General features: G+C 39.2%; 1 protein-coding gene across 4 annotated transcripts in view; it reads left to right on the top strand.

The window, feature by feature from the left end:
* The window catches only part of Amph (amphiphysin), a 184600-nt gene that overhangs the window by 107945 nt on the left and 52636 nt on the right, over positions 1–24019 (top strand). For all 4 annotated transcript variants that reach the window (XM_021228210.2, XM_021228211.2, XM_005071810.4 and 1 more), the window contains exons 3-5: positions 4920–4974; positions 12589–12683; positions 16212–16307. In XM_021228210.2, coding sequence (XP_021083869.1) covers positions 4920–4974; positions 12589–12683; positions 16212–16307 — 246 coding nt within the window. The remainder of the gene's footprint in view (positions 1–4919; positions 4975–12588; positions 12684–16211; positions 16308–24019) is intronic.

Here is a 24019-nt window from a genome sequence, read left to right on the forward strand (position 1 = left end):
AATGGCATTGTTCCTGCTTGTTAGGTACTTCCTTTACAGTGGCAGCTATCCAAGGTTCTGAAGTCTCTAGTGAATGAAGCTGTTTTGAAGCCTACATTGTCTGGGTTCCACTCCACACTATGCTGCACTCCCTGACAGATATGCAAATAATTAATGAGTTTTTGTTACTCTGGGCCAATGTGGTAAAAGCAACTTGAAACACATTGAATTAAGCATGAAATGTGACTTCCTTGTACTAGCAAAGATATTTGAAATATTCATTGCTGATCTGCTTACTGCAGTGTTTCTCTGTTAATTTGATTTTTAACTTCAACTGACCTTTAGGGGGTGTGTTGATGAGATCTCCACACAAGATAAAGGAATAGGAATAGATTCTCAGACCTGGGCAGAGTTCTTTTAATCCATCTGTACCTTGTGTGTGCCTGCTAATTTTTGAAACCCCTGTGATGAAACTGTCACATGTCTCCCAGGAGATTTTCTGTTTTCTGAGAAACAAGCTACTTCAGAGGGTACCTTCTTCTTCCTCATGCTGTAAGAGTGTGAAACTCCATGGGAAGAGTGACTGGGAGAACTTAAATGTGAAAGAAAAAGGGGTATAAGTCCCTTAGGCTGTGTGTGGGAAAGTGCAACCTGGAGGGGCCAGCAGGGCTTGAGAAATATCAGGAAGCTCCTGACAATCTGAAAATGAATCAATTGAAAAAAAACAAAACAACAATACTTCTGAGCAATATTGGAGATATGTTGCAATGCTACCATGTTTGGTAGAACAAGGAATTTGGTACGTGGCAGATCCTTCTTGGGGCTTGTTCAAAGAATATTGCTAAGAAATCCAGATGAGTTAATTGTATGCACATTCCTTTGTTTTACTGTGGCCATGAGCCCTGAAGAGACTGTGATCAAGAGGTGAGAAAATAATCTTAATACAACTTGGTGGAGAATTACATAAAAGAAAATAGTTGAGAAAAGTAAAGGCATGTAGTACCACAGATGCGGGGATTTAAGTATAGTTTCTACATACACACAGAATAAATACAAAATTCATGGTTGAGTTATTGAAATAACAGTCCTCAGAGGAATAAATGGCTTCATATTCAATGAAATATGAGCAGTGAGGTAAGAGTTTTTCAACTTAAATTGAAGAGAACTGTGTTCAGGTCTGGGCTCTGTGGAGATGCAATTGGAGAAGGGGAAGGAAGCATTAGAAATGAATGGAGTAAACCAACACCAGATAAACATGGTACATTGGAAAACATTTTCCAGATCATCATCTCAGTGCTGCAAAGGCGTCACTGCGTTATGGGGTAGTGGGGGAAGAACAGTCACCAGCTGCACTATTGCAGAACAGGACAGGATCACAGGAGAGGGGTTATGATTCTATGCTTTTCCACTTAGAAGTCACCAACAGCCAAGTCTATGGATCTCTGTGAGTTCGAGACCAGCCTGGTCTACAATAGCTAGTTCCAGGACAGCCTCCAAAGCCACAGAGAAACCCTGTCTCGAAAAAACAAAACAAAAAGAAACGTTAATCAATTCTGCTAGACCGCACACCTACAGGGCATTTATTATAGCTGAATATAAAATGAGGGCAGATACATATAGATGAAGAGTTTATTAACTGCAATTATCTATGGCTCACCCACAATAATTATGTGGGAATGTTTCACCTACCCTATGGCATGCTGTAGGTAACAATTTTTCTGAAAAGTTTTTTATATTTTGGGAACTGGCAGAATTTTAGATGGAGCTCCATGTGGTTGTTATTGAAAGATTTACATAACCTTATGGGGAAAATTAAACATGTTAATAACTGAGAAAGAAGAAAGTCATTTAAACTAGCCCTAGTTTTCTGCTTAAATTGAACTCATTTATTTAAGCTAGTGCTGTACAGCCTGAACATTTCCTCACTGTTACATTAAAAAATAATCTCTTCTGAGAATTTCATTTCATTAAAAAGATTATTGTTTCCTGTTGGCTAGATGAATCCAGTGTATGGAAAGGAACATGAATAATTTAAATTTATTTCTTGTTTTGAAAGGAAAGGCAGTGGCTTAACCAGTCTTCATCTGACATACTCTGTTCCATAAGTGTTTGGGAGAGGAATTTTTTCCTGCTACACTTTTGTTGTTTCTAGTTACTCTGAACAATCCTGGTGACATATGGCCACCATTTTCACAGTGGGCTCTTCATGCTGTTTGCATGAGATGCTGGTGGTAAAGCATCTTTCCTTGTGTGAAGTGAGGCAGTCCTCATCTCTGGGGCCCTGAGCTGTTCCAAAGAAGAGCCACAGACAACAGAGCCAGCATCTGAAAGTCAGAGAGATCTGTGAGGTTCTGCCCTAAAGGCTACAGGTGTCATTCTTCTTTATGTCCCTGGAGAAACCACTGAGACATCTCAGGTTCTCCACTTACCTTGATTAAGAAGTGTGACCTCAAGGAACTCAAATCCCCCCAAATTACACCTTTTAGAACTTCCAGCTTCAGATTACTTTGGGGTCACATCAGTCCAAAAAAAATCTAATGTCTCAGTTCAGAAAGGATTCCCTCTAATTTTGGATATGAAACCTGGAATTTCTCTCATCATGATTACATCTCTTTCCATTGTTGAACCCTCCATAATCCTCTAACCATCTGCTTTGTCCTTAACATTTCCAGTTTGTTTTCTTCTCTGAATGGTTCTGCAAATTCTAATAATGCTTATCCACTCAGGAACTCCATTATATCTTTTGTTGTATTTCTGTCTACCATGCAGGTCAGCATTCCCAGTGTTCACTGAATCATTTAATTGGGCAGTTTAGCCTACGTTCTGCTGAGGTCACACTATGTCCATGACTTTCTACAGAAATTGTTCTCACTTTTGGAAATGCAAAAGTGAGCTGTATCATATGTTTCTGTCACCCTGGGACCCAGGGAAAACAAGCAGTCCCCATCTGAAACACTGTGGGACACAAGGCGAAGGAAAGATGTGTCAAGGCTATAGGATGACCTCCAGCTTAGCAGTGCATGGCACTTCTACTCACATTCCCTGGCCCAAGAGAAGTACTATAGCCAACCTTGATGTTATTGAAACTTGAAATACTACTCTTATTAAAAGAATCATAATAGATCTGCATAATAAAATCTCCCAAAACCATTTCTGCATCTTTCAACACTTCTTCCTCTTCTGAGGGGAGACCAAATTTTCTAAAGCCATGAATTATATGAAACCTGTATATATTGTCTTTTCCCTTACACACACACCTGAAATCTACATGTTTATAGATGAGACACAGTAGAAGATTAGCAATAACTTATCGTAGCTTGTAAGATCATGCAACCTCAGCAAGCAATTTTTCTTCTTTCTTGTTTTCAAAAATTTCACCATTTTACTCTGTACAGGAACTTTGTGGATTTTCTTTGGAATATCTAAATCACCACAATGATTGTTCCCAGTCTGTGCAGCCATTGTAAGATAAAGTTTATTGGAACATAAGGGAAAAACACATGATTCATGTTCTTGTTCAGGGCACACATTGAAATGTAGGATTGTTTATGGAAATTTCCATTAAGTGCTTTTGGGCCAGAGTTGACTATGGGTTGTGGCTTCTGGAGAAAGTGAAGCTGTGTTATGGCAGGGGATGATCTCCTGTACTTAGATTTAGATTTCAGTGGGAAAAGTCCCCTTTCCAAGGTTTTGTCGTAGAATTCCTTCTGCTTCTCTGTCCTGTAGCTTCTCTGGGAGCTCTTCACTCTCCACCTCATCTCATGTTTACCATGATTGTCCCACCCTTTTGCTTTTTCTGTGGCATGCCTTGTGACTGCATGCTCCTGTTTTAGAATTTCCCCCATTTCCCTAGGAGCTTTGTGCAGTTTTCCTTCACACTGTAGTTCTAGATGGCTCAAGTCAAGGGAACCTAAGAATGTTTATTTAAGCCATGTCAACACATAAACAGGGGGTCACCTCCTTAGAACTTGACCAGTTCCCTTTCCTATTCTGAATGGAGCTGCTTTGATTAAAGTTCATGTATTCCAACACATGTAATGACCCTCAGCTCTTTTCTGATGTTAACAGTATGCAGAGTTGCAAAAATAGCCTAAGAGTAATTCAAACATATACTTTCCCTGCATGTTACACAGATTGAAAAGCAACAATGCCACTCTTTCTGCGCTTCATTGGTACTCAGTAGGATGCACCTTAAGTAAAAAATGGTCTTTGGGTAAATCTTTGTTTTCAGGTTTCTTTGTATTAATCACTGTGTGTATTTAAAAATGATGGACATTTCATGGTTATTTCATATCTCTAAGTACTTTGAATGGCTATTTAGTGCTAAATTTGTGTGATATACATATTTTACTTAGAAATTTTAGTTTTGTATTCAATGATAATTTATAATCATATGCATAATCATTTGGTTGATTTATTGAGTGAATATGAGTGCCATAATTATCCTCATTAAACTCAAGGTGGAAAGGTTGTTTTTGCAAGTTTGTGACATTATCACAAGACAAAAATGTGTGTAGTGTGTGTGATTACAGAAGCTTTGAATGCTCAGACACATGCCTCAGCACTCGCCTTTTCACAGGACACTAGGTAGCTACCAATCCAGACAGAGGTGATGAAAACCATATTATTATTCCCAGGTGTCAGAATTAAAAGCAGAGAGTGTATAAGATTCTTTCTACTGGTTATTCTTAAGTACAGAAGATCTGTCTTCTGGACCCCATTTCTACTCTTAGCAAAACCTTTGTCCTTTGTTCTTCTGAATAACACCTATATAAATACCGAGACTAATGAGATTATCATCTTGTTCAGACTGTGCTTACACATATACATATTTTTAGTAACAAGGTTCTGGCAGTGATAACTGAATCTTATCATGTCTTCATATTTGCATGCAAAACATAGGCAAGTTGTTTAGCATCTTTGTACTGTGTGTTTTTCAGGCAGAGGGTACCAGACTTCAGCGAGAACTCCGAGGATATTTAGCAGCAATCAAAGGTAATGTGTATGTGTGTTGTTTACTGCCTGTTTCTAAGCACAAGTTGTTCTCAGAATTTCTAAGAGACAGTAGTGAGTGTTAATGAGAGCTCCACTTGGCTTTCTGGTAAGTAGCATACTTTAACACAGGTGTTTCATTCCACCCACTTCCAGTTTCCATTGAAATGATAACCGGAATATACAAGGACAAATATACATGTGCCCTTCTGCTGCAAACTTAGAATAAATGCCACCCACATGCCAGGGGTTTCTAGGAAGACTTGTTAGACAGAGTGAGTGGGAGACTCTACTAAAGTAAAGGTGCAGCTGGCTTCCCTTCTGAAGGAGTTAGGTCCCAAGGTACAACAATACACCCAGACTCACTTAACCCTCTCTCTACTACTAGCAAGGTGTTGCAAGAGAAGCAGGTGGACGTGTTGGGTACCAGGGAACACATGCCTGTGACTTTCAAGAAGTAAAAGATGAAAATTCCAACAATTTATAAAGTCTTGGCAATGTATAACTCTTAGGGAACAGAGAGGATTTTGCATTGGTTTCTAACCTTTGCCATGCAATTTAGGAGGCTAGTAGGAGAAGGAAGAAGGGAATCAATGGTGAGGTGTGCTCAGCCAATTGCTCACCATTCATCACCGGGCCTCCTCCTTCACTGAGTCAGAGCCAAGAGCACCAACAGACTTGATGCTTCATAGAGTAGATCTCAAGATGAGTGGAGAAAAGATGAAAAAGCTTACCAAGAATTTTGGGGAAACTCTCCAAACACTGAGATGGAAGGCCCAATTTCACACGTCACTGCTTCCTGACACAGATAAAGATTTAAACATGCACATATAAAATGGTTCAGTGCTAGAGTAAAGCAGAAAGTATTTTGTTCCCATTTTTGGGTGAGTGAGGTCTTTACAAGATACCCCCAAAAATGCAAACCAAGAACAAGAGATTTTACCATGTAAATGTGTGTTTAATATTACCGTAATTTTGACAATTTATGCAATGCAATTTAACTAAGATATAAAGCACTTAGTAAATAAACTAAATGGAGAATGGTTTATTTTTAAAAATGAGTAAAACATTTGAAGAGAAAAATTAAACAAGAGGAGCTGAGACAGGAAAATTGTAACATCAAAGCTACCTTGAGCTGTTGCTGTTGTGAAGCTGTATCAAAATAAAATTGTGAAAGGAGGTAAGGGCAGATGACACAGGTTGGTGGTGGAACACTCACTTGCTTAGTTAAGGTGAAACCCTAGGCTCAGTCCCCAGTACTGCAAGCCAAAAGGAAACAAAGAACTTCTGAAGGAAGTGACATGGATAATGCTTATTCCTGGGACTCACCAGAGAATGGTTAAGAAAATGGCAGGAAATGCCATCCCTGCACTCACTGGATATTCAAGGATGCAAGAAATCTTTCTGTTAAGATCACTTTCACAATATGGTAGAAGCTTTTAAATGAGTGTTCTTTGACTTTTTTTACACACATGTTTGACACAGCATTTCACTACTAAGGAGGTATTCTCAGAGTTTGAAGTGAACGTATAAAGATGATTATAAAGATATTGATAAATAATGAAGTACTGGAGATGTTATTAATGAAAAACTAGTTATAATTATAATGATCAATAAAATGTATGTTTAAACTGAAAGGTATGTAAGCTTCTCACTTGCCAGGAACACATTTTCAATCTTTATGACAACTTCATGAGGGAGATAGTTCTATTGTCTGTGTTTAAAAAATATCTTCTTAATCTTTTTTTTAAATTGTGTGTTTACCTGCATATCTGTAAGAGGGTGTATGTATGAGTGTGGGTGTTCCAAGAGGCCAGAAGCATCACAGGCTTTTGGAGCTGGAGTTATATACACATGGTTGTGAGCCACTCAAAGGGGGCACTGGGTGCTGGGAAGCAAACTTGGGACCTCTACACAACAGTATGTGCTCTTAGCTACTGAGCTATCTACCCAATACTATATATATTTTGTTGATGACATAAATGAAGCACCTAAGTTTAGCTAGTCCTAGAACAGTGCTTAGTAGACTGCATGCATGAAGCCCTGTCTGGTTTTGTGTTCTCCACACCTTTGGTTTTATCTGCTTTCTGACAGGGCTGTTGAACTTCATGACTAATGCTGAGCACCAGTGTCACTGAGTTTTACCTCATCTATGCAAAACTTCCACTTGTGTGTATGTGTGTGTGTGTGTATTTATGTATATGCATGTGCCACAGTGTGTGTATTTATGTTTATGCATATGCCACAGTGTGTGTGTGTGTGTGTGTGTGTGTGTGTGTGTGTGTGTGTGTAAATCAGTGGAAACCTTGGTTCTCTCTTTCCACCATGTGGATTCTAGGGATCAACCCCAGGTCATTAGATTAGTGGCAAAAGTCATTCTCTGATGACATGTCTCTATGGTCCTCCTACTTTTACTTCTTCAAGAGCACTTTTTGTGTGCTGGATTCTGGGCTGTGTACTTTAGACATCTGACTTGCTTATAGTCTTCTAAGCAAGAAGTGATAAATGCTGTTACCTCTATTTTACATTTTCTAACAAGTAATGCCAAGATTTTAGTCCTGCAGATTCACAAAATACATCAATAACTGCCTCAAAACTAACTTCAAATAGTATTTATAACATTTCTATCAGAAAATATAAACTTCTTTAGATATTTACTGTCTTTATCAACTTAAGATATGAACCCAGGAAGTCATGTCATTTCAAGATTAGAGCTTATCTCTATGTTAGCTAATATTTTTTTGTGGATGTATTTGTTGAATGAATAAGCTCTTCTATATCAGTGGTTCTCAACCTTCCTAATGCTGCAATCTTTTAATACAGATCCTTATGTTGTAGTGACGTCCAACCATAAAATTGTTTTCATTGCTACTTTCTAATTGTAATTTTGCTACTGTTATGAATCTTAATGTAAATATCTGTGTTTAGGTGACCCCTGTGAAAGGATCTTTTGACCCTAAAGGGGTCATGATTCCCATGTTGAGAACCACTGTTCTATATAGTTCTGTGTAAGTTGATCTCTTTTACCTCATTAGTATAGAGAATACCACAGAAAAAGACTGGCATAATTCTTTTCTCAATATGATCTAGAAAGGGAGCCTCCTTAAGTAAAACATTAGTTCCAGTGAGAAACTGGATGGTGCATGAAAGTCTAGTCTGTTGCTTCTGGTGACCACATCTCTCTGCAGGAGAAGGGTTATTATGAGCTTACTCCTCATTGATGTTTGCTGATTTGATGGTATTTGCTAGTTCTATCCACAAACAGTTTTCTGTGTTGAAATTATTTCAGCCAAAGATGGTTAGGATAGATATTTATGCAGATGCCTGGTGAGCTTCTCAGTGCATCTTAGAACTGCCTGTGATGCTGTGTTCTGCAGAGCTTCTTTGGGATAAGCAGTACATCCCAGATGGCCTCTCTCCTCAGTATCATGAAGAATAAGTTATGTTCTTTTGAACACATTTTGGGGTGGGAAACACACTTAAACACAAGGAGTATGTGTGCATTAAGTAGATCATAACTGGCAATTTTGAAGACATTTCACTCAAGGCCAATTTTTGTTTTCACAGAGAATGTTGACTAATTGATAGTACCGCAATGCACATATTATTATAGCAGCAGCACAAAGGAAGGGATTTAGCCCCATAGGATCCTGGGAGTTGAGGCAATTTTGGGAGGAACATTGAGTCACTGGCTGCATTCACAGACACTATTTCAAAACTAGTGCCCTGACTCTGGCTCTTATAATCTTTATTCTCTCTCTTCTGTGATATTCACTAAACCTTAGGTATACAAGTTGTGTTATAGATGTTACAAATGGAGTTTGTTTCACTGTGACTATTATTCTCTGCATTTGGCTGTCTGTGGATCTCTGTAACCTCTGTCTAGTGCATAAAATAAGCTTCACTGATTAGGGATAAAAGCTACACTTAACTGCAGTTGGAAGGACAAGATTTTAGAATATATTTAGAAACTATATAGATTTAGAAAATTGGCAGTAGTAGGTTATTCATCCTCTAGGGTCCATTACTTCTCCAGCTACCAATAGTTTGCTAGGTTAATAGTAACAAGAATGAATTCCCTCCTGTTGAACAGCCTTAAGTCTGATTAGATAGCAGTTGGTAACCCCTGAGGAAAAAAATGTGCTACTATTGTACCCTTGGGACAATCCTTATCATACTTACCATTACTATGGTTTGTAGGCTTTACATTTGGGTAGGACTATTGGTTTCTTCTTTCTCTTGACAGTTTACTTAGCATTTCTAATATAAGAGCTAATCCTCAGGGAGGAGCTTTCCAGGTCAGTTCCACCTGTATTTCTCCAAGTCCCATGTCTGAAGTGTGTGGTGTATCTTCAACTTCTGGGAGGCAACCAAACAGGAGTCTTTGCCTGGATTTGGGGTTTCTTTTAGGTGACTTCAGGGAGCACTGTCACCCCATATAGTGTGTCTCCTTGACTATATTTTATAGACTTATTGGAGTGGTTGACTACTATTCTATATGAGCTCTGTTAATTTTAACTAAAACATATACTCTGAAGCTATGCAAACAAAGAGTACTCATTGGAGTGCAATCTCTACCACTTGTCTTAGGGAATAAAAACAAGGTCATGAAGTTGGCCTCAAATGGATATCTATTTTATTAAAATCTTTGGAGAAAGCCCAACATTTTCAATATAGGCTTCTATTCAATTGAAACTGAATATTCTTCCTATATGTAGTGCTCTATAGTTGCTATGCAAACTTTTAAATTACTAATCTTATAAAATATCATGTATTAGATATTAACTGTCAGTAGTAATTTTCAGGATGAACTCTGTTCTGAGGTTAAGAAATTACTTTGTAATGAAATTGGATTTTAGCTGTTTTTTCTTATATTCTGCCACCAGAGTGAGTTCTTTGTTTTAGTTTACTTTGGGTAATTTATAATGAATAGAAACTGAATTGGCTCATCTGGAGTCTAAGATGTTCAAGACCAAAATTCCATATCTAGAAAGGTTCTCTGCTGCACCACACCACCTCAGAAGCATCCCCTGAGCAAGGGAGAGACAAGTGAAAAGCTCCTTCTTTAGCAGGTCCCACTCTCTTGATGATGAGTCTATTTGTTCAATAGCAGCATCAATTCATTCTTGAGGACAGAGCCTCCTGACAGTCCCTGCTTACCCTCCCTCCATCCCCAACACTGCTATACTGGGAATTAAGTTTCTCAAAAATAGACTTTGGGAGATACATTCAACTGAAAATCATTCTCAACTGAAATTATTTGAAATTATACCTGAAAGTCTTCGTGATCCTCAAAAGGAAGGTTTGTCCTTTTTCACTTGGGTCTCAGTCTACTGTTTCGGAATGTTTGCTTTACTATTCAAAGATTTGTTGCATTTGTTTAATTTTATAAAAACGTGTTGGTGTTTTAACTTGCCTGCCTAAAACACTTGACTGGTCTAATAAAAAGATGAATGGCAAAACAAAACAAAACAAAAAGAAACAAAAAAACCCAGATGAATGCTAATAGCAAGGGAGCAGGTATAGGCAGAACTTCTGGGCAGGTAGAGTAAGTAGAAGGAGGAATTTAGGCTCAAGAAAGAAGAAAGAAAAGGAGATACCAGCGGGATGCCAGGGGCCAGACAGACAGACATGGGGGAAGCAGGAAAGTAGGACATACAAAATGAAAGAAAGGTAAAAGAACCCAAGGCAAAATATAGATGAATAGGAACAAGTTATATTATGTTAAAAGAACTAGTGGGGCAAGTCTAAGCTAAGGCTGAGCAATCATAATTAATAATAAGTCTCCATGTCTTTATTTGGGAAGCTAGTTGGCAACTCAAGGAAAATTACAACTACAGTCCACCTGCTTCCTATGGAGTCATCTTCTTGGAACCCATTTCTATGTTAAAATGACCTCTTGTAAATTTTCTGTGTATATGCACAATAAAGAACAGTCACTTTGGTCTAACAGAAACATTACCACAATGTTGTGCTTTTAGCATCCATGAGTAAAGTCTTTCTTACAAAATTTTATTTTGTCTGAGGTCAGTTTTATTTTTCACCACAATGGTCATTTGACTGGCAGTGTCACTCACAAACTAATTGAGGACCTGCTTCCATAGCTATTTATAATTTTCACCAGACTCAGACAAAGACTTAGAGAAAATACCAGAAGCCCTTGGACTATAGAAGCACAAGAACAAGTAGCCAGTGTTGGTCATGAAATGAGGAAGGTGTTTCTTAGTGCAAGTTTGCATGAATCATGGTTGGGGTGAACATGACATATTCTGTACTTGTCACTTCAGTGGTGATCTTATTGTGGGAGTATCTATCTTCACTTGCTTGAATGTGGGAGTAGACACAGGTTCTAATGTCGCCTTTGTCTTGTCTGTGCTTGCATGACTCTGCTTCACCTGAGGCTCCAGTTCTCATTGACTTTCTCTGTCTTCACCCCATCATGTTCATGAAAGTCTCTTCAGCCACATGGACTTCACACCTCATTGTCAAGGGTATCTCCAGTCATGTGCAGCAGTGCACTCTTCATATGATGTGAGGCATGCCAAAACTCAATGGTGTGAGAACCATCATCTATGTACAATTAATTGTCAGGAAGAACCTGTCAATTTGCATGTGGCTTTCGCACATTCTTCTGTGATACACACTGTCATCTCAGAGCTTTTTTATTTTTTCCTTTTATACTCCTTGGTGAACCCAGAACTGATTTCCATCTGCCCAGGAATCATGTGGTTGTTTTCAATTTGCACAGTCTCGATCTTTGCTTCACTGCATTACAGTTTCTCTGCTTCCCTATGTTAACCTCTTAGTGATGAAGACATAGACACCAGCTTGGCCAAGTGAGGTCTTCCAGCACTTGTTTGCCTATTGTTCTGGTGTCATTCCTGAGCCACCCAGCATTTGCACCTTATCCTCCATGCTTTTCTGGGTCTGTCCATGTCAGGAGGAGTTAAGTGGGTGGTGACTGCAAAGCCCTGGAGATGCTTTATACCACTACTGCTCATAGACAATCCACATTGTTGCTACTATTAAGTGCGCGTTTGCAACCTACTGACGTGAAAAGAAAATTTAGACTTGTAAGCTCATGATCCAAAGTTTTCTAAAAGGTGTTATTCCAAACTATATCCATAGTTTTAAGAGATATTGAGAAAATGCATTTTACTTGTCTTTGTAACACCTAAGTTTCACTTGAATTGTAACCACTTTCAATAATTTTACTGCTTACAACAAGTAACCACTTTGAGTTTATATATAACTTTATTTTTTACAGTGATTCATGATTAATTTTGCTTTTAGAATTTTGCAGCTTTGTCTATTATTTCAGTGTTCTAGATAGTTATTGTTAGATTGCCCTTAATAAGTGACTAGAGCATGTTGTTGTTGCAGTTCTTAGAATATGACAGTGTTGACTTCTGAAACCCAGTGTTTTTCTACCACTGTTAAGTAACTGAAAATGTGTGCTGTGAGAAAGAATATAAGACTCAGAGACTTGTGGTGAAACATGTAGCTGTGCCTTCACAGTTGTTTTTGTGTCACTTATCAAAGTAGGCGTAGGCAGAAGATTGCAATACCTTCCTCATTCCACATAATGTAACAGGAACTGTTTTTCTCCAATACCAGGCATGCAGGAAGCCTCGATGAAGCTCACTGAGTCACTTCATGAAGTCTACGAGCCAGACTGGTATGGGCGGGAAGATGTGAAGATGGTTGGTGAGGTAAGACCCAGGTGACAGCTGTAGGAGTCCTGGGGTGACTTCCAGAAGTCTTCCACTACTCATCCCACTCACCACTCTCCCACTTCAGGGCATCAATCATAAAACAAGACTAGATGCTCAGAAATCAGCCTGGAGTTTTATGGCCTAAATCATCTCCCACTTGCAGTGTGAGGGAAAGTTGATTCCAAAAAATTCCAAAAACTTTGAAAAGATTTTGGTTAAAAATTGCTTTTATTCAAAATAACAACAGCTCCTTTCTGTTACATAGCATAGGTTGTAATGGATATTTTTTGGCAGAGCCTTTTAATACATGTGGTTTTAATGTAATAGTTCACCCTTTTATTCCTATATCCCTTTTAATCAACCATCTTGGAATGAAGAAGCACTGCCCATCCTCTGTAGTATAGTTAGTGCATTCACTGAAATCAGCTGAACTTCATGGCAACTTTGGACTCAGAAATACCCTCACACCTGAACTGAAGACTATAGCTCTGGGTCACCTGCCCTGCGGGAAGTGAGCAAATGGGTGTCATTACTTTGTGGAAAAGGCAGTGGAACAGACAGCAAGAATGGTTGTGTGACCTCAGGTAGATCCTTTATCTTTTGGGATTAACTCTCACTTAAAATGGGAATAATAATTATACAAACTGAAAATGCATTTGAATCTTTGTGTTCAGGTCCCCTAGTCATTGTTCAGAGTATGTTGTAGTAGCTGATGTTGTAGTAACTGATGGGAGCTTCTAGGCAGCTACTGTCTTCCACCCAAGTTCTTTATTGAAATGAACCTTCTTTGTCATGTCATCACTTAGGGTGAGTCAATATAACTCATCTAGGAAAAGAAGACCTGAATTAGATGATACAGCCAAAGCCCAGGAGAAAGTCAATTCCATGAACTGCACATCTCTACAGCCTTGGGAAAGAGGTTCATAGAGAGTCTCTGAATGCTGCTTGACAGTGCTGCCACCCTGATGGTGCATTTATCTATAAGAAACACTCTTGGTGGATATATTCCATCTTCTAAAATCATTCAGAATGAGGAGTTGACCAAATGGTTTCCACACACCATTATCTAATGCAACTATCAAGTGTTTTTATCATCTTATATTTTTCAGTATAAAAACATATTGTTTCAACTTGTTGGTAAATGCTTATCTTACTTTGTACATTTCTGACTAATAATGTATTCTCAAAACCAATCGCAGACAAGGAAAATATAAAGAAAAATTGAAAGGTGTATTCTTATCCTTAGAACATTATATGATTGATTCAATTTTGTCCATGGCAATGCCACTGTTGACACTGATTCTTTTTTTTTTTTTTTGGTTTTTAGAGAAAGAGTTTCTCTGTGGCTTTGGAGGCTGTCCTGGGAGTAACTCTTGTAGACCAGGCTGGTCTTGAACTCACAGAGATCCACCTGCCTCTGCCTCCCAAGTGCTAGGATTAAAGGCATGCGCCACCAACGCCCGGCAACACTGATTCTTTAATGAAATGGCTGCTATACTACAAAGGTCCCTATGGGTTCCAACATATTTAAACCCTCATTTCCAGGTGCAAACATCACCCTTTGGATAACAGAGCAAGTGATCATTACATGTTCAGAGTGTCTACTCACCACCGATGATGAGCTCTGAAATTGGGCATTAAAATGACTAAAATTAGTTTCTGAAGTGTTAAAAAGGAAACAAAATGTAGATGCAAATCAAACCTCTTTTGTTTGTTTTAGAAATGATCTTATGTAGCCTAAACTAGACTCAAACTTACTGTGTAGCTAAGGCTGACCTTGATCTTCTCACCTGTATTTCCCAAGTTCAGTGATTATAGTGTGGGGCATTATTTCTAGCTTTAAATTTGTTTTTCTTAAAACAAAATCAACAATTACCATTCACTGAAGGTTAGGGAAAGATGCCCTCCCTCCTGTCCCCTGGCACCTGTGGTGGGCTAGGAAGCAGGCCCTCCACCACACCAGCTGCAGCCCTCAGGAAAGTAGGCCCTGTAGCTTGCCTGGGCAGTACAGCAGAGCTGACCCTATTGTCAGGGGTACAAGTGAATCACCCTGACAATATGAGCATGGGAGATCTGGCACTGGTCCTCATCTGCCATATGCTGGTGTGGATGGGATATCCATCCCTGAAGTCATAAGAGTAGGGAGCTGTCCCTGCCTCTCATTAGCTGTAGCTCTTGGCCCCTACACCTAGCCTGGGCAACATGGTAGAGTTGACCCGGATGATCCAGGTGTGTGTGAGCCACCACTGAGGGTGTGAAAGCAGGAGAACTGGCCCTGTCCTTTGCTCATTACTGCAAGGGGTGAACCAGCCAGGGCAATGCTGGAGAGCTTACCCTGATGGTGAGGACAGGAGAGGGCAGATGGGTTGACCAATCCTGCAACTATCCAGGCCCAGAACCAGGGTTATGTGTTGGCCTACACCAACATCCACCCCATCTATGATCTATGGGACCATGTAAAGGGACCCATATGGTCCTAAATGCCTAACGCTGCAAGATCTCCATAACACAGGGCAACAACAGAATTCTCAAGAGAAATCCCAGAGAGGGCCCAGCATTGACAGTGTAGCAAACACTAGAGACCTCAAACCAGACCAAAACTCTTTGCAATGAACACTCACAAGTAAAGATATGTGAACAAAAGTGTTTACTGCACAACTGTGTCACACTACTGCTTCCACAATGGTATTTTTTTTTTTTTTTGGTTTTTCGAGACAGGGTTTCTCTGTATTGTTTTGGAAGCTGTCCTGGAACTAGCTCTGTAGACCAGGCTGGCCACAAACTCACAGAGATTTGCCTGCCTCTGCCTCCTAAGTGCTGGGATTAAAGTTGTGCGCCAACAATGCCTGGCGGATTATTTCTTTTGTCTTAATTTTTTTTGGGGGGATGGTGGAGATGCAAGGGCAGAGGGCAGATACAAAGTAACTGGGAAATGAAAGGGATCAGGATGTATGATGTGAAAGATACAAAGAATAAATAAAAAGAAAGTTAAAGAGGAATTTACTACTCACATACATTTGGAAGTGACAGCCCAGACTTGGAATGGTAGACTGACAAATATCAGACACTCCCCATGCCCAATCCACTGTATACCTCATAACTGGTAAGAGTATCTCAGTATGATAGACTTTTCATTCTGTAAATGATGTTTCAGCCGTGTTTTGTTGTTTGGTTCTGTCTGGGTTGGCTCTACTTTCATCAACTGTGGCAGAGAAATTAATTGTCTCACAGGACCTCTTCTCAATCTTTTAGCTCCAGTGTCCATCTAGTGGGATGTGAGAACTTGCTAAGGAAAGCATCTGTATTCTTTAATAATTCAGGGATGTATTTTAAAGAAGACATGCTCTTAGCTTCTATTGTTAACTACAGCAGACTGCCTTAATGTTTGTATCTTAATTAGTTCGGATTGTATCTTCTAATATCTCAGAAGTATTGATCACCAAGTTTTATGGTTTTAGATATTTTAGAAGTTTAGTGAAATGTGTCTGAGATTATCGAGTCACTGTCTCTTTATTTTTCTTTTAGAAATGTGACGTGCTGTGGGAAGATTTCCATCAAAAACTAGTGGATGGGTCCTTGCTGACACTGGACACCTACCTGGGCCAATTTCCTGACATAAAGGTATTTCACTCTCTGTGTGAAGGAAATAATGGAATGGTTTCATGTAGTTATTGAAACTAGGGCAACAGGGGAGAATGAAAAGTTCTCAAACCGAAATGAAAGCCATTTATAACTTTTCGTCTAGTTAAGCATGGATTTTTATTCTGTTCCTATTATCGTGAAATAAAATTCAGCGATAGAAATCAAAGTGTCTTTCTTAGTGAACCCTTCAATAGTTCTTTCTTTGACAAAGTCTTTTTAATCTCCAAACCTGTAGACACAAACTTGGAAACCAAATGTACCAAAAATCCAAATCATTATAGCCAAACCTTGTGGGATGATTTTCATTAGAATAAATGGTCACAGGGAATGGAGAAACCTAACTGTGAATTTGAGGAGAAATCTGATATTTTGCTATTTACTGCTAATTTACATGTGGTCACAGTGCACCTGGGCTTTTTTTTCTCTCCTTGAAAATTTCAGATTAAAAATGAAATATATGTCTTTTAGGTGTACTTGCAGTAGGATGTAAATGCATTATGTTTAAAACAATTGATTTAGCTCTTAACTTCCCCACAAGGTTAAAAACAATAGTGAATGATTGATGAACTGACTTTGGGTGTAAAGACGGGCTTAAGCAAATGTCTGTGTGCAAAGATATGCAGGATTAGCTTCTGTTTCAAGATGGAGTCAGGGCACGTTGTCCTTCTAGCAGGCTGAGGAGGCTATGCTCCAGTACCTGTGGGCATCTGAAGCATTTTCTTGCACAAATCTACTGTGTGCTGGCCTTCTCTGTAGTTGAAATGGAAACTTTGAAGCTTCACAGTAGATTTCAGTTTCAATACTGAATACCTTTTATGTACTTATCCACCACCAAATCATTCCACTCCCCAAATATCCATTAGTGCTGGACCCCATCAGTGCTGAGACCAAAACCAATTCCATAGGCAATCTCTCTAAAAGTGGAACCATTGTACACTTGTCAAATGTTTTCTTTCTGAAGGAGGATTCTGGATCATTTTTTTAAACTTAGTTTGCACAGAACTCAGAGAAATGGCGATGGTTACTAATTCTGTAGTAGATTCAAGTGTCATCCAAGATGAAACTAGCTCCTCAGTGTGTTGAGTAGTCAGTGTCTCAATACTTTTTCAAGACGGGGCTGTCTAGGAATATCATGCGCAAGTTCATTGTCACATAGAAGATCTGAAAGTCTACTCACATAAGAGCTGGGAGTTAAGGCATGGCAGCCACGTATCCTGAGCTGTGCCAGGCAATTGAACTACTTCAAACGATTACACACTCGTTGAGTGTCTCTCAACCAAGGATTTTCTTTGCACTTGCTGCATAGCTAAGAACCTTGTTGTTTTCCATGAGAGAATTGATTGGTAGTTTGAAACAGTGTATCCAGGGGAGAAAGAAAACCTTCTGATATTACCTCATTACCTGATAGTTTAATCCCCATAAAATCAGGATCTCAAAGTTAGAAGACGATAAAGAAAGCAGTATTCTCCTACCTTAAATCAGCTTGCAACTTGTCTGATTCTGTTGTCTGTTCGTAGTGTAACTGAACTAAGTACTGCTGATGCTAACTAGATAAGTAGACCACTGGAGGGCACCTGGATTTCAGAAGGAAAAAATGGGTGCAGTATTACCCAGAGACACTTACTTTCTTGCCTCTGTTTCCTAAAAGTGTATAATTACAAAGCAAATATGCACAGAATTACAGCGTTGAAACAAAATCAAAACTGATTACACTGATTGCTCAGATCAATTCATTTGAAATCTACAGGATATAACACTCAGTGAAACTTTTACCTAAGGAAAACACCTGAGTGTGATCCTTCACTGGCAGCACGATTAAGGGCTTCTTCACCCTATTCTGAAGGCAAATGCATGTTGAGGTTTTATATGTGTCACGCGAAGAGGCTGGATAAGTCTCTTTTCCCCTTTTAGCCTTAACTGTCAAGAGCCATTGACAAAATTATCAGCCAAAGCAGAGGATTGGAAAACTGTGTAGCATGACCAGCAATTAAAGGACTATCGTAGATATTTCAGAAAAGAGACAATTTGGAGAGCAAACAATAGCTATATTCAGTGTGTGTGTGTGTGTGTGTGAGAGAGAGAGAGAGAGAGAGAGAGAGAGAGAGAGAGAGAGAGAGAGAGAGAAAACAGATTTAAATTTTACATGTATTCAAGGAGTGTAATAGAGAAGTAGGACTAGACTCCCTAAGGTCATAAAATGATGGCTGGTGAATATTTAATGAAGGGTTATTGATGGAAAGTAGCGCGATGCTACGAGTAAGATTAACTAAGTGGAAAGATTCCAAAGCATGGAACAAAACTGACTTCTTTTACTACCATTAGAATCAACAGGCTATGTGCATTTAAAACCTCAGGCAAATTCCCAAACATTTACTATAGCCTATCACAGAGGGCTATGAAGCACCATTCATGAGGATGATGTTTGACCTTTGAGCTGCGACTGGCAGGGGACTCTGTGTAATGGTTCCCATTGTGTAGTGCTGACATCTAAAAATCAGCATTATAATTAAAACCCACATGTTACCAACCCAGGCAGGCTTACAGCTGTGAACAATTATTAATAAATGTAGTTTAGATTCTAAGTTGGCAGCCATGCATGATCAACTAAGCATATATTTACTTCAGCATGCAAAAATGAATTCCAAATTGGGGTTGTTAGAGAATTATTTTAAAGTGTAATAAATTATTTTCTAATCTAGACAGTAATTCTGAGAAATTTTAATTAAATTTATTATTGCTTGACATTTATTACTATTACTTAAATTGACTTATTTAATTAAGTTTACTACTGGGTACCTAATTAGAATTGTGTTGTATGAAAAAGTTAATCTGTTCTTATGAAACTTTATTATTTATTTATTTACTGTTTCAGACTCCTAAAATGTCATACAGGAAGGGAAATAAGATTGATGTTGTACCGGTGCAAAACTATATGTGTTGAGTGACTGACAGATCTTAAAATATTCACTGCCCCCTTAGTAAGCTGCCTTCTTAGAGAACCTTGTCAGTTACACAGGGAAGCGTCTCACAAGACTCACTTCACTTATTTGTTGAACAAACCCAAATTACCAGGACACTCTTCTCCCTCATTCCGAAGCATGGCAGTAACTAAATTTCAGTCCTTTTCAAAGACCAATTCAATCTTCAATAGCTCAAGATTTGCTATTGGAAGACATTAAAGATGTCCCTAGGGCAGAGGTACATTTGTATAGACGAGCTCTGGAGACACTGAATGATACACAAGTGTCTGTCCCTCAGAAGGAAACAGTCAGGTGCTTATTAAAAACAATGAGCTTTATCACCATTCTGGTCCATCAGCATCGTTGAATGGATGCACTTTCCCCTGACTGGGCTAGCTCAGTGACTATCATAAGGCCCCTCTAGGTGTGTCTTGAAACATTTCATTGCCATTTAGATGTAGTAGATGCAGGAAAACATTGCTGGATTGAAAATTAAGAACTGAAGCTGCTCAGAGTAAATAACCTCCTGAACTTACCTATCACCAGTGTCAGCAGATTGTGGAGAATCATTGCTGAATGGCAGGTATAATTAGCAGAGACTGAGGGGGGAGAACATTAACAGAATTCCAGAAGCAGGGTAGGGTTGACAGAAGTCAGGCAGGAGAGAGCTCAGGAGGTGCAAATTGGAAGAAGGCAGTCTCTGGCAGCTGCTTGCCTTGCACTCCAACACCAGAGAGTCAGCTGCCCTCTTGAGTGCTGTTTCCAGTCCTTCATCCACTCCTGTTGTTGTCAGTGGGTGGAGTGGATTTCTGATTTAATTCCTGTTAGGCTCAGACATGGTGCATAGTTCTAGGCAAATTACAGGTTAATCTCCTGAAACCCCAAATTCTCTGAGTAAAAAGGAAACAACCCTTACCATAGCCATCCCGTAGGTTGCTGTGAAGTGTCTTCCATGGTTACTGTGTTGTACAAAACCATAAGTATATTATTAATACTATTTTCACTCTTGTTAGTATACCCAATTTAAAAGATTTTCAAATGCCATCTCACGAAATGGTGTTTATTTTTAGGCCATCTGGGTACAGCCAGAGAGTTGCAGAGACATATAATGTGAGGCTGTCAGCTCTACTAATTAAGTCAGAATCTAAGTCGAGATCTCAGAATTCAGTGTGTTTTGCCCTATTTGTTTATTGGTTCCACGTCTTTAACTAAGCATTTTACTGATTATCATACATTTATAAACATACATTTTCAACTGTCATATTTAATTCCACACAGTTTATACTACTTGATACATCATCTGAAGATCTCATGATATGCTCCAATCATCCTTCTGTGTGTGCTATGATTTACCCGTATTTGCCTCTTCATGTGTTATTAGCTCCATAACACATTGCTTCTGTTTCACTGCTGCTGTTGTTGTTCAGAATGGGTAGTAATGTCTTCATGCAATTGAAAATAAATACTTGCCTCGAATTTTACCCTTTATATTGCTTACTGAATCAAGTAGTTCCATTTATTAGGTTAAATGTATTATGCTGGGAATGAATTTCCTACTTTTGTTTGTCTGAAATTTTCTTTTACCTTCATTTCTGCAAGTTACTTTTACTGGGGATAGTGTAACTTGAGAGATTTCTTTTTCACAACTTAATTTTAAAGTATTTTGCAGCTAGTCTTTTGTTTTGTGCCTTATATGTTTTCTAAGGTTTAGTTTGCTGTAGTTCTTATGCTCATATTATACTTTCACTGTTTTTAAATTACTTTTTATCTTAGTATACAAAATAATGTGTTTCATTCTCTCATTTTCATACATATGCACACACACTATGATTATCTATCTAATCACATACACATACATGCATACATACATGCATATCAAGTTTATCTAAGTTAATTGAACTGTGGAGTAAGATGCTGGAACTGTGTGAAATTTCTTTCCATAAAGCCAGTTCCTCCTTTGGCTAGTGCTAAGGCTTTAGCCGTCCTTCCCCATGCATGGGATTTGGGAGAAATTTTAAATCTTTCATGTCCACTTTCTAATAGTTTGACAACTGAAGTGGGGCCACAGACTCTGTCTTAGGGTATCATTTTCCCTGCCAGAGCTTCAGCAGAGAATCTAGTTAGTTTCTCTCTCTCTCTCTCTCTCTCTCTCTCTCTCTCTCTCTCTCTCTCTCTCTCTCTCTCTCTCTCTGTGTGTGTGTCTCCCTCTCTCCTTGTCTCTCTCTCTCTCTCTCTCCTCTACTCCCCATTTAATCTTCAAAGAAATACTTAGGTGGAATACAGATAAGAACTTAAGTTAGAGCTGGTGGTGGTGGCACACACTTTTAGTCCCAGAACAGGGGAGGCAAAGGCAAAGGTAGGCAGATCTCTGAGTTCGAGACTAGCCTCGTCTACAGAATGAGTTCTAGAGACAGCCAGGGTAACAAAGAGAAACCTGCCTCAAAAAACCACAACAAATAAACAAAGAAAGAGCTAAAGTTAGAAAACATTCAGTTAATGTAAGCTTAATGTAAATTTATGTCATGAAGCTCTGTTTTTAATTGTCCCTGATGCTGGAATGTGGCTTTTCCTGAATGATCTAATCTTGTGATGGATAAGTAGCAGACAGAACATAACACCACGTTTAAGTAAAGAGAAGTCTGGGAAGAAAGTTCTCAGACTAGATAAATGTATTGTTGCATCTCAGATGGACAGAATGCGTGTTGTTTTTGCTCTTACTGGGATCTCATTTCTCTGGGTCATTTATGTTTTTTCTCTCAGGTTTGGGGGTGGATACTTTTCTATATCTTTCCTTCTTAGATGTATACCTTTATGTATGTCTTCCTGTAGTTCCAGTTAAACACACAGACCTCCTAATGAAAGAAGTGAGATTGTTTACTCCCCTTCTGTAGAAGAATATCAGCAAAGGATATTGTGTATATCAGAATTCTCTAGAGAAACAGAACAGAGAGAACAAACACATGTTGATAGAGCACTGGTTAGACCGATGGACATAATATGGTTTGGGTTGTCTACCAACTGCTGTCTTCATGTCGGAGAGGCTAAGAGCCCACAGATCTGGATGCCTCTGTTGTTTCAGTCTACCACAGAAGGCCTGAAGGATCCCTAAGGAGTCGCTGTTTGCCAGCCCATGCTCCAAGGCCAAAGAAGCTGGATTTTGATGGTGGCAAAGAATGACAGCAGTGGTTGCAGAAACAGGGTGGACTAACAAGGCAGAAAATAACAGTGTAGATGAAGGTGCCAACACAATGTGAAGGTAGTAAGCAGGCAAATAACCTGATCAAGAAAATCTCTTACAAGCAGGGCCAGAAGTTTAATTTTTAATTGATCCCAGATGTAGTCAAGTTTAATTGATTCTAGATCCAACCAAGATTAACTACCATAGACACCTAAAAATTTTATAAGGGAATCACAAAACAAATCAGAGATTTAGCAACTTACAAGATGATCTAGTTATTTCCATTGCATACAGAATTTTAGAGATAATAGTGGTCGAGGGGCTGGGAAGATTGGTCAGTGAAGTCTTGTTGTGCAAGCATGAGAGCCTGAGTTTGGATGCCCAGTGTGCACATAAGAAACTAGGTATGTCAGTAGATACCTGAAATCCTAGATGGCCAGCAATTAAATCTGTAAACTTTAGATCCAGTGGAAGATGACATCTGACCTCTGACCTCCACATACTTGTGTGTACCTACATATATTTGCAAGCACATATAAACATGTACATGTGCACACAGATGCACACACAGAAAATTATTGAAAGCTCTCAGACAGGGGTTCAAGAGGGTTACAGACAGACTGTTAAAGAGTGAAGACTAGTAAAAGAGAATTGACATCATAGACAGAAAGACAAATAACCAATGGCATGATGGGGACTCTAAGGAGAATTCAGACATGAAATACAGACAACATGGCGTGGTGTCTGAAGAGAGGAATCTGAAGCCCATGTAGCAGAAGTAGCAGTTTCCTCTTAAACATTTATGAGAATGGGTATGGTTTCCCAAAATAGGCTATGGGTTCTACGAATGCCCCAGGTTATCTCTCTGGCCCAGTTCTCTCTTTAATTCTGTTTTCCTCTTTGTGTTTCAACATGGATAACTTGTTATAGTAGCTCTTATAGTAGCAAACAATGACCAGATTTACTCACTAGTCCAAAATATGGAGAATAGTTCCTAGAGAACACAGTAAGAGGGCAGCGGGTAGGTAGTCATTAGTGAGTAGGTAGTTAGCAGTGGACTAAGAAGTCATCAGCGGGTAGGTAGTCAGCAGTGGACAGGGTATTCAGCAGCTGACAGGTCAGTAGATCATATCTTGAAGGACAGGGACCTTGTGCTATGGAGGTCTCCATCCCAGAGAAGTTCTTTTCTGTTTAGGTTGAGTTTCTTTATGGGTAGCTTCCTGCAAAGTAGCTTGTTCCACATAAGGGAGAACAGTCCATGTTGGCTGCTATCCAGGTCTGGGAGCTCAGTGTGGGTCACTGTGAGGATAATTTCTGGCTATATGGTCCCTATGCAAATGAAAATGGTCCTGGTTTAGCAAAGTTCGGTCCTAATCAAAGACTTGGTCATGGGGCTGGAGTTCTGTGTTGTCAAGTTTGCCGTACTCCATGGCTAGTGGTTCAGGACTTCTGAACCAAGCCTGTGAAATGTCATTAATGAGGTGGCTATGGAAATGAGCTAGCACATGAGCTAGCACAGTACCACAGTGTCTCTGTGTACTGCACACCAGAAT

Source organism: Mesocricetus auratus, unplaced genomic scaffold, assembly GCF_017639785.1.
Source record: "Mesocricetus auratus isolate SY011 unplaced genomic scaffold, BCM_Maur_2.0 Super-Scaffold_100013, whole genome shotgun sequence".
Lineage (NCBI taxonomy): Eukaryota > Metazoa > Chordata > Mammalia > Rodentia > Cricetidae > Mesocricetus > Mesocricetus auratus.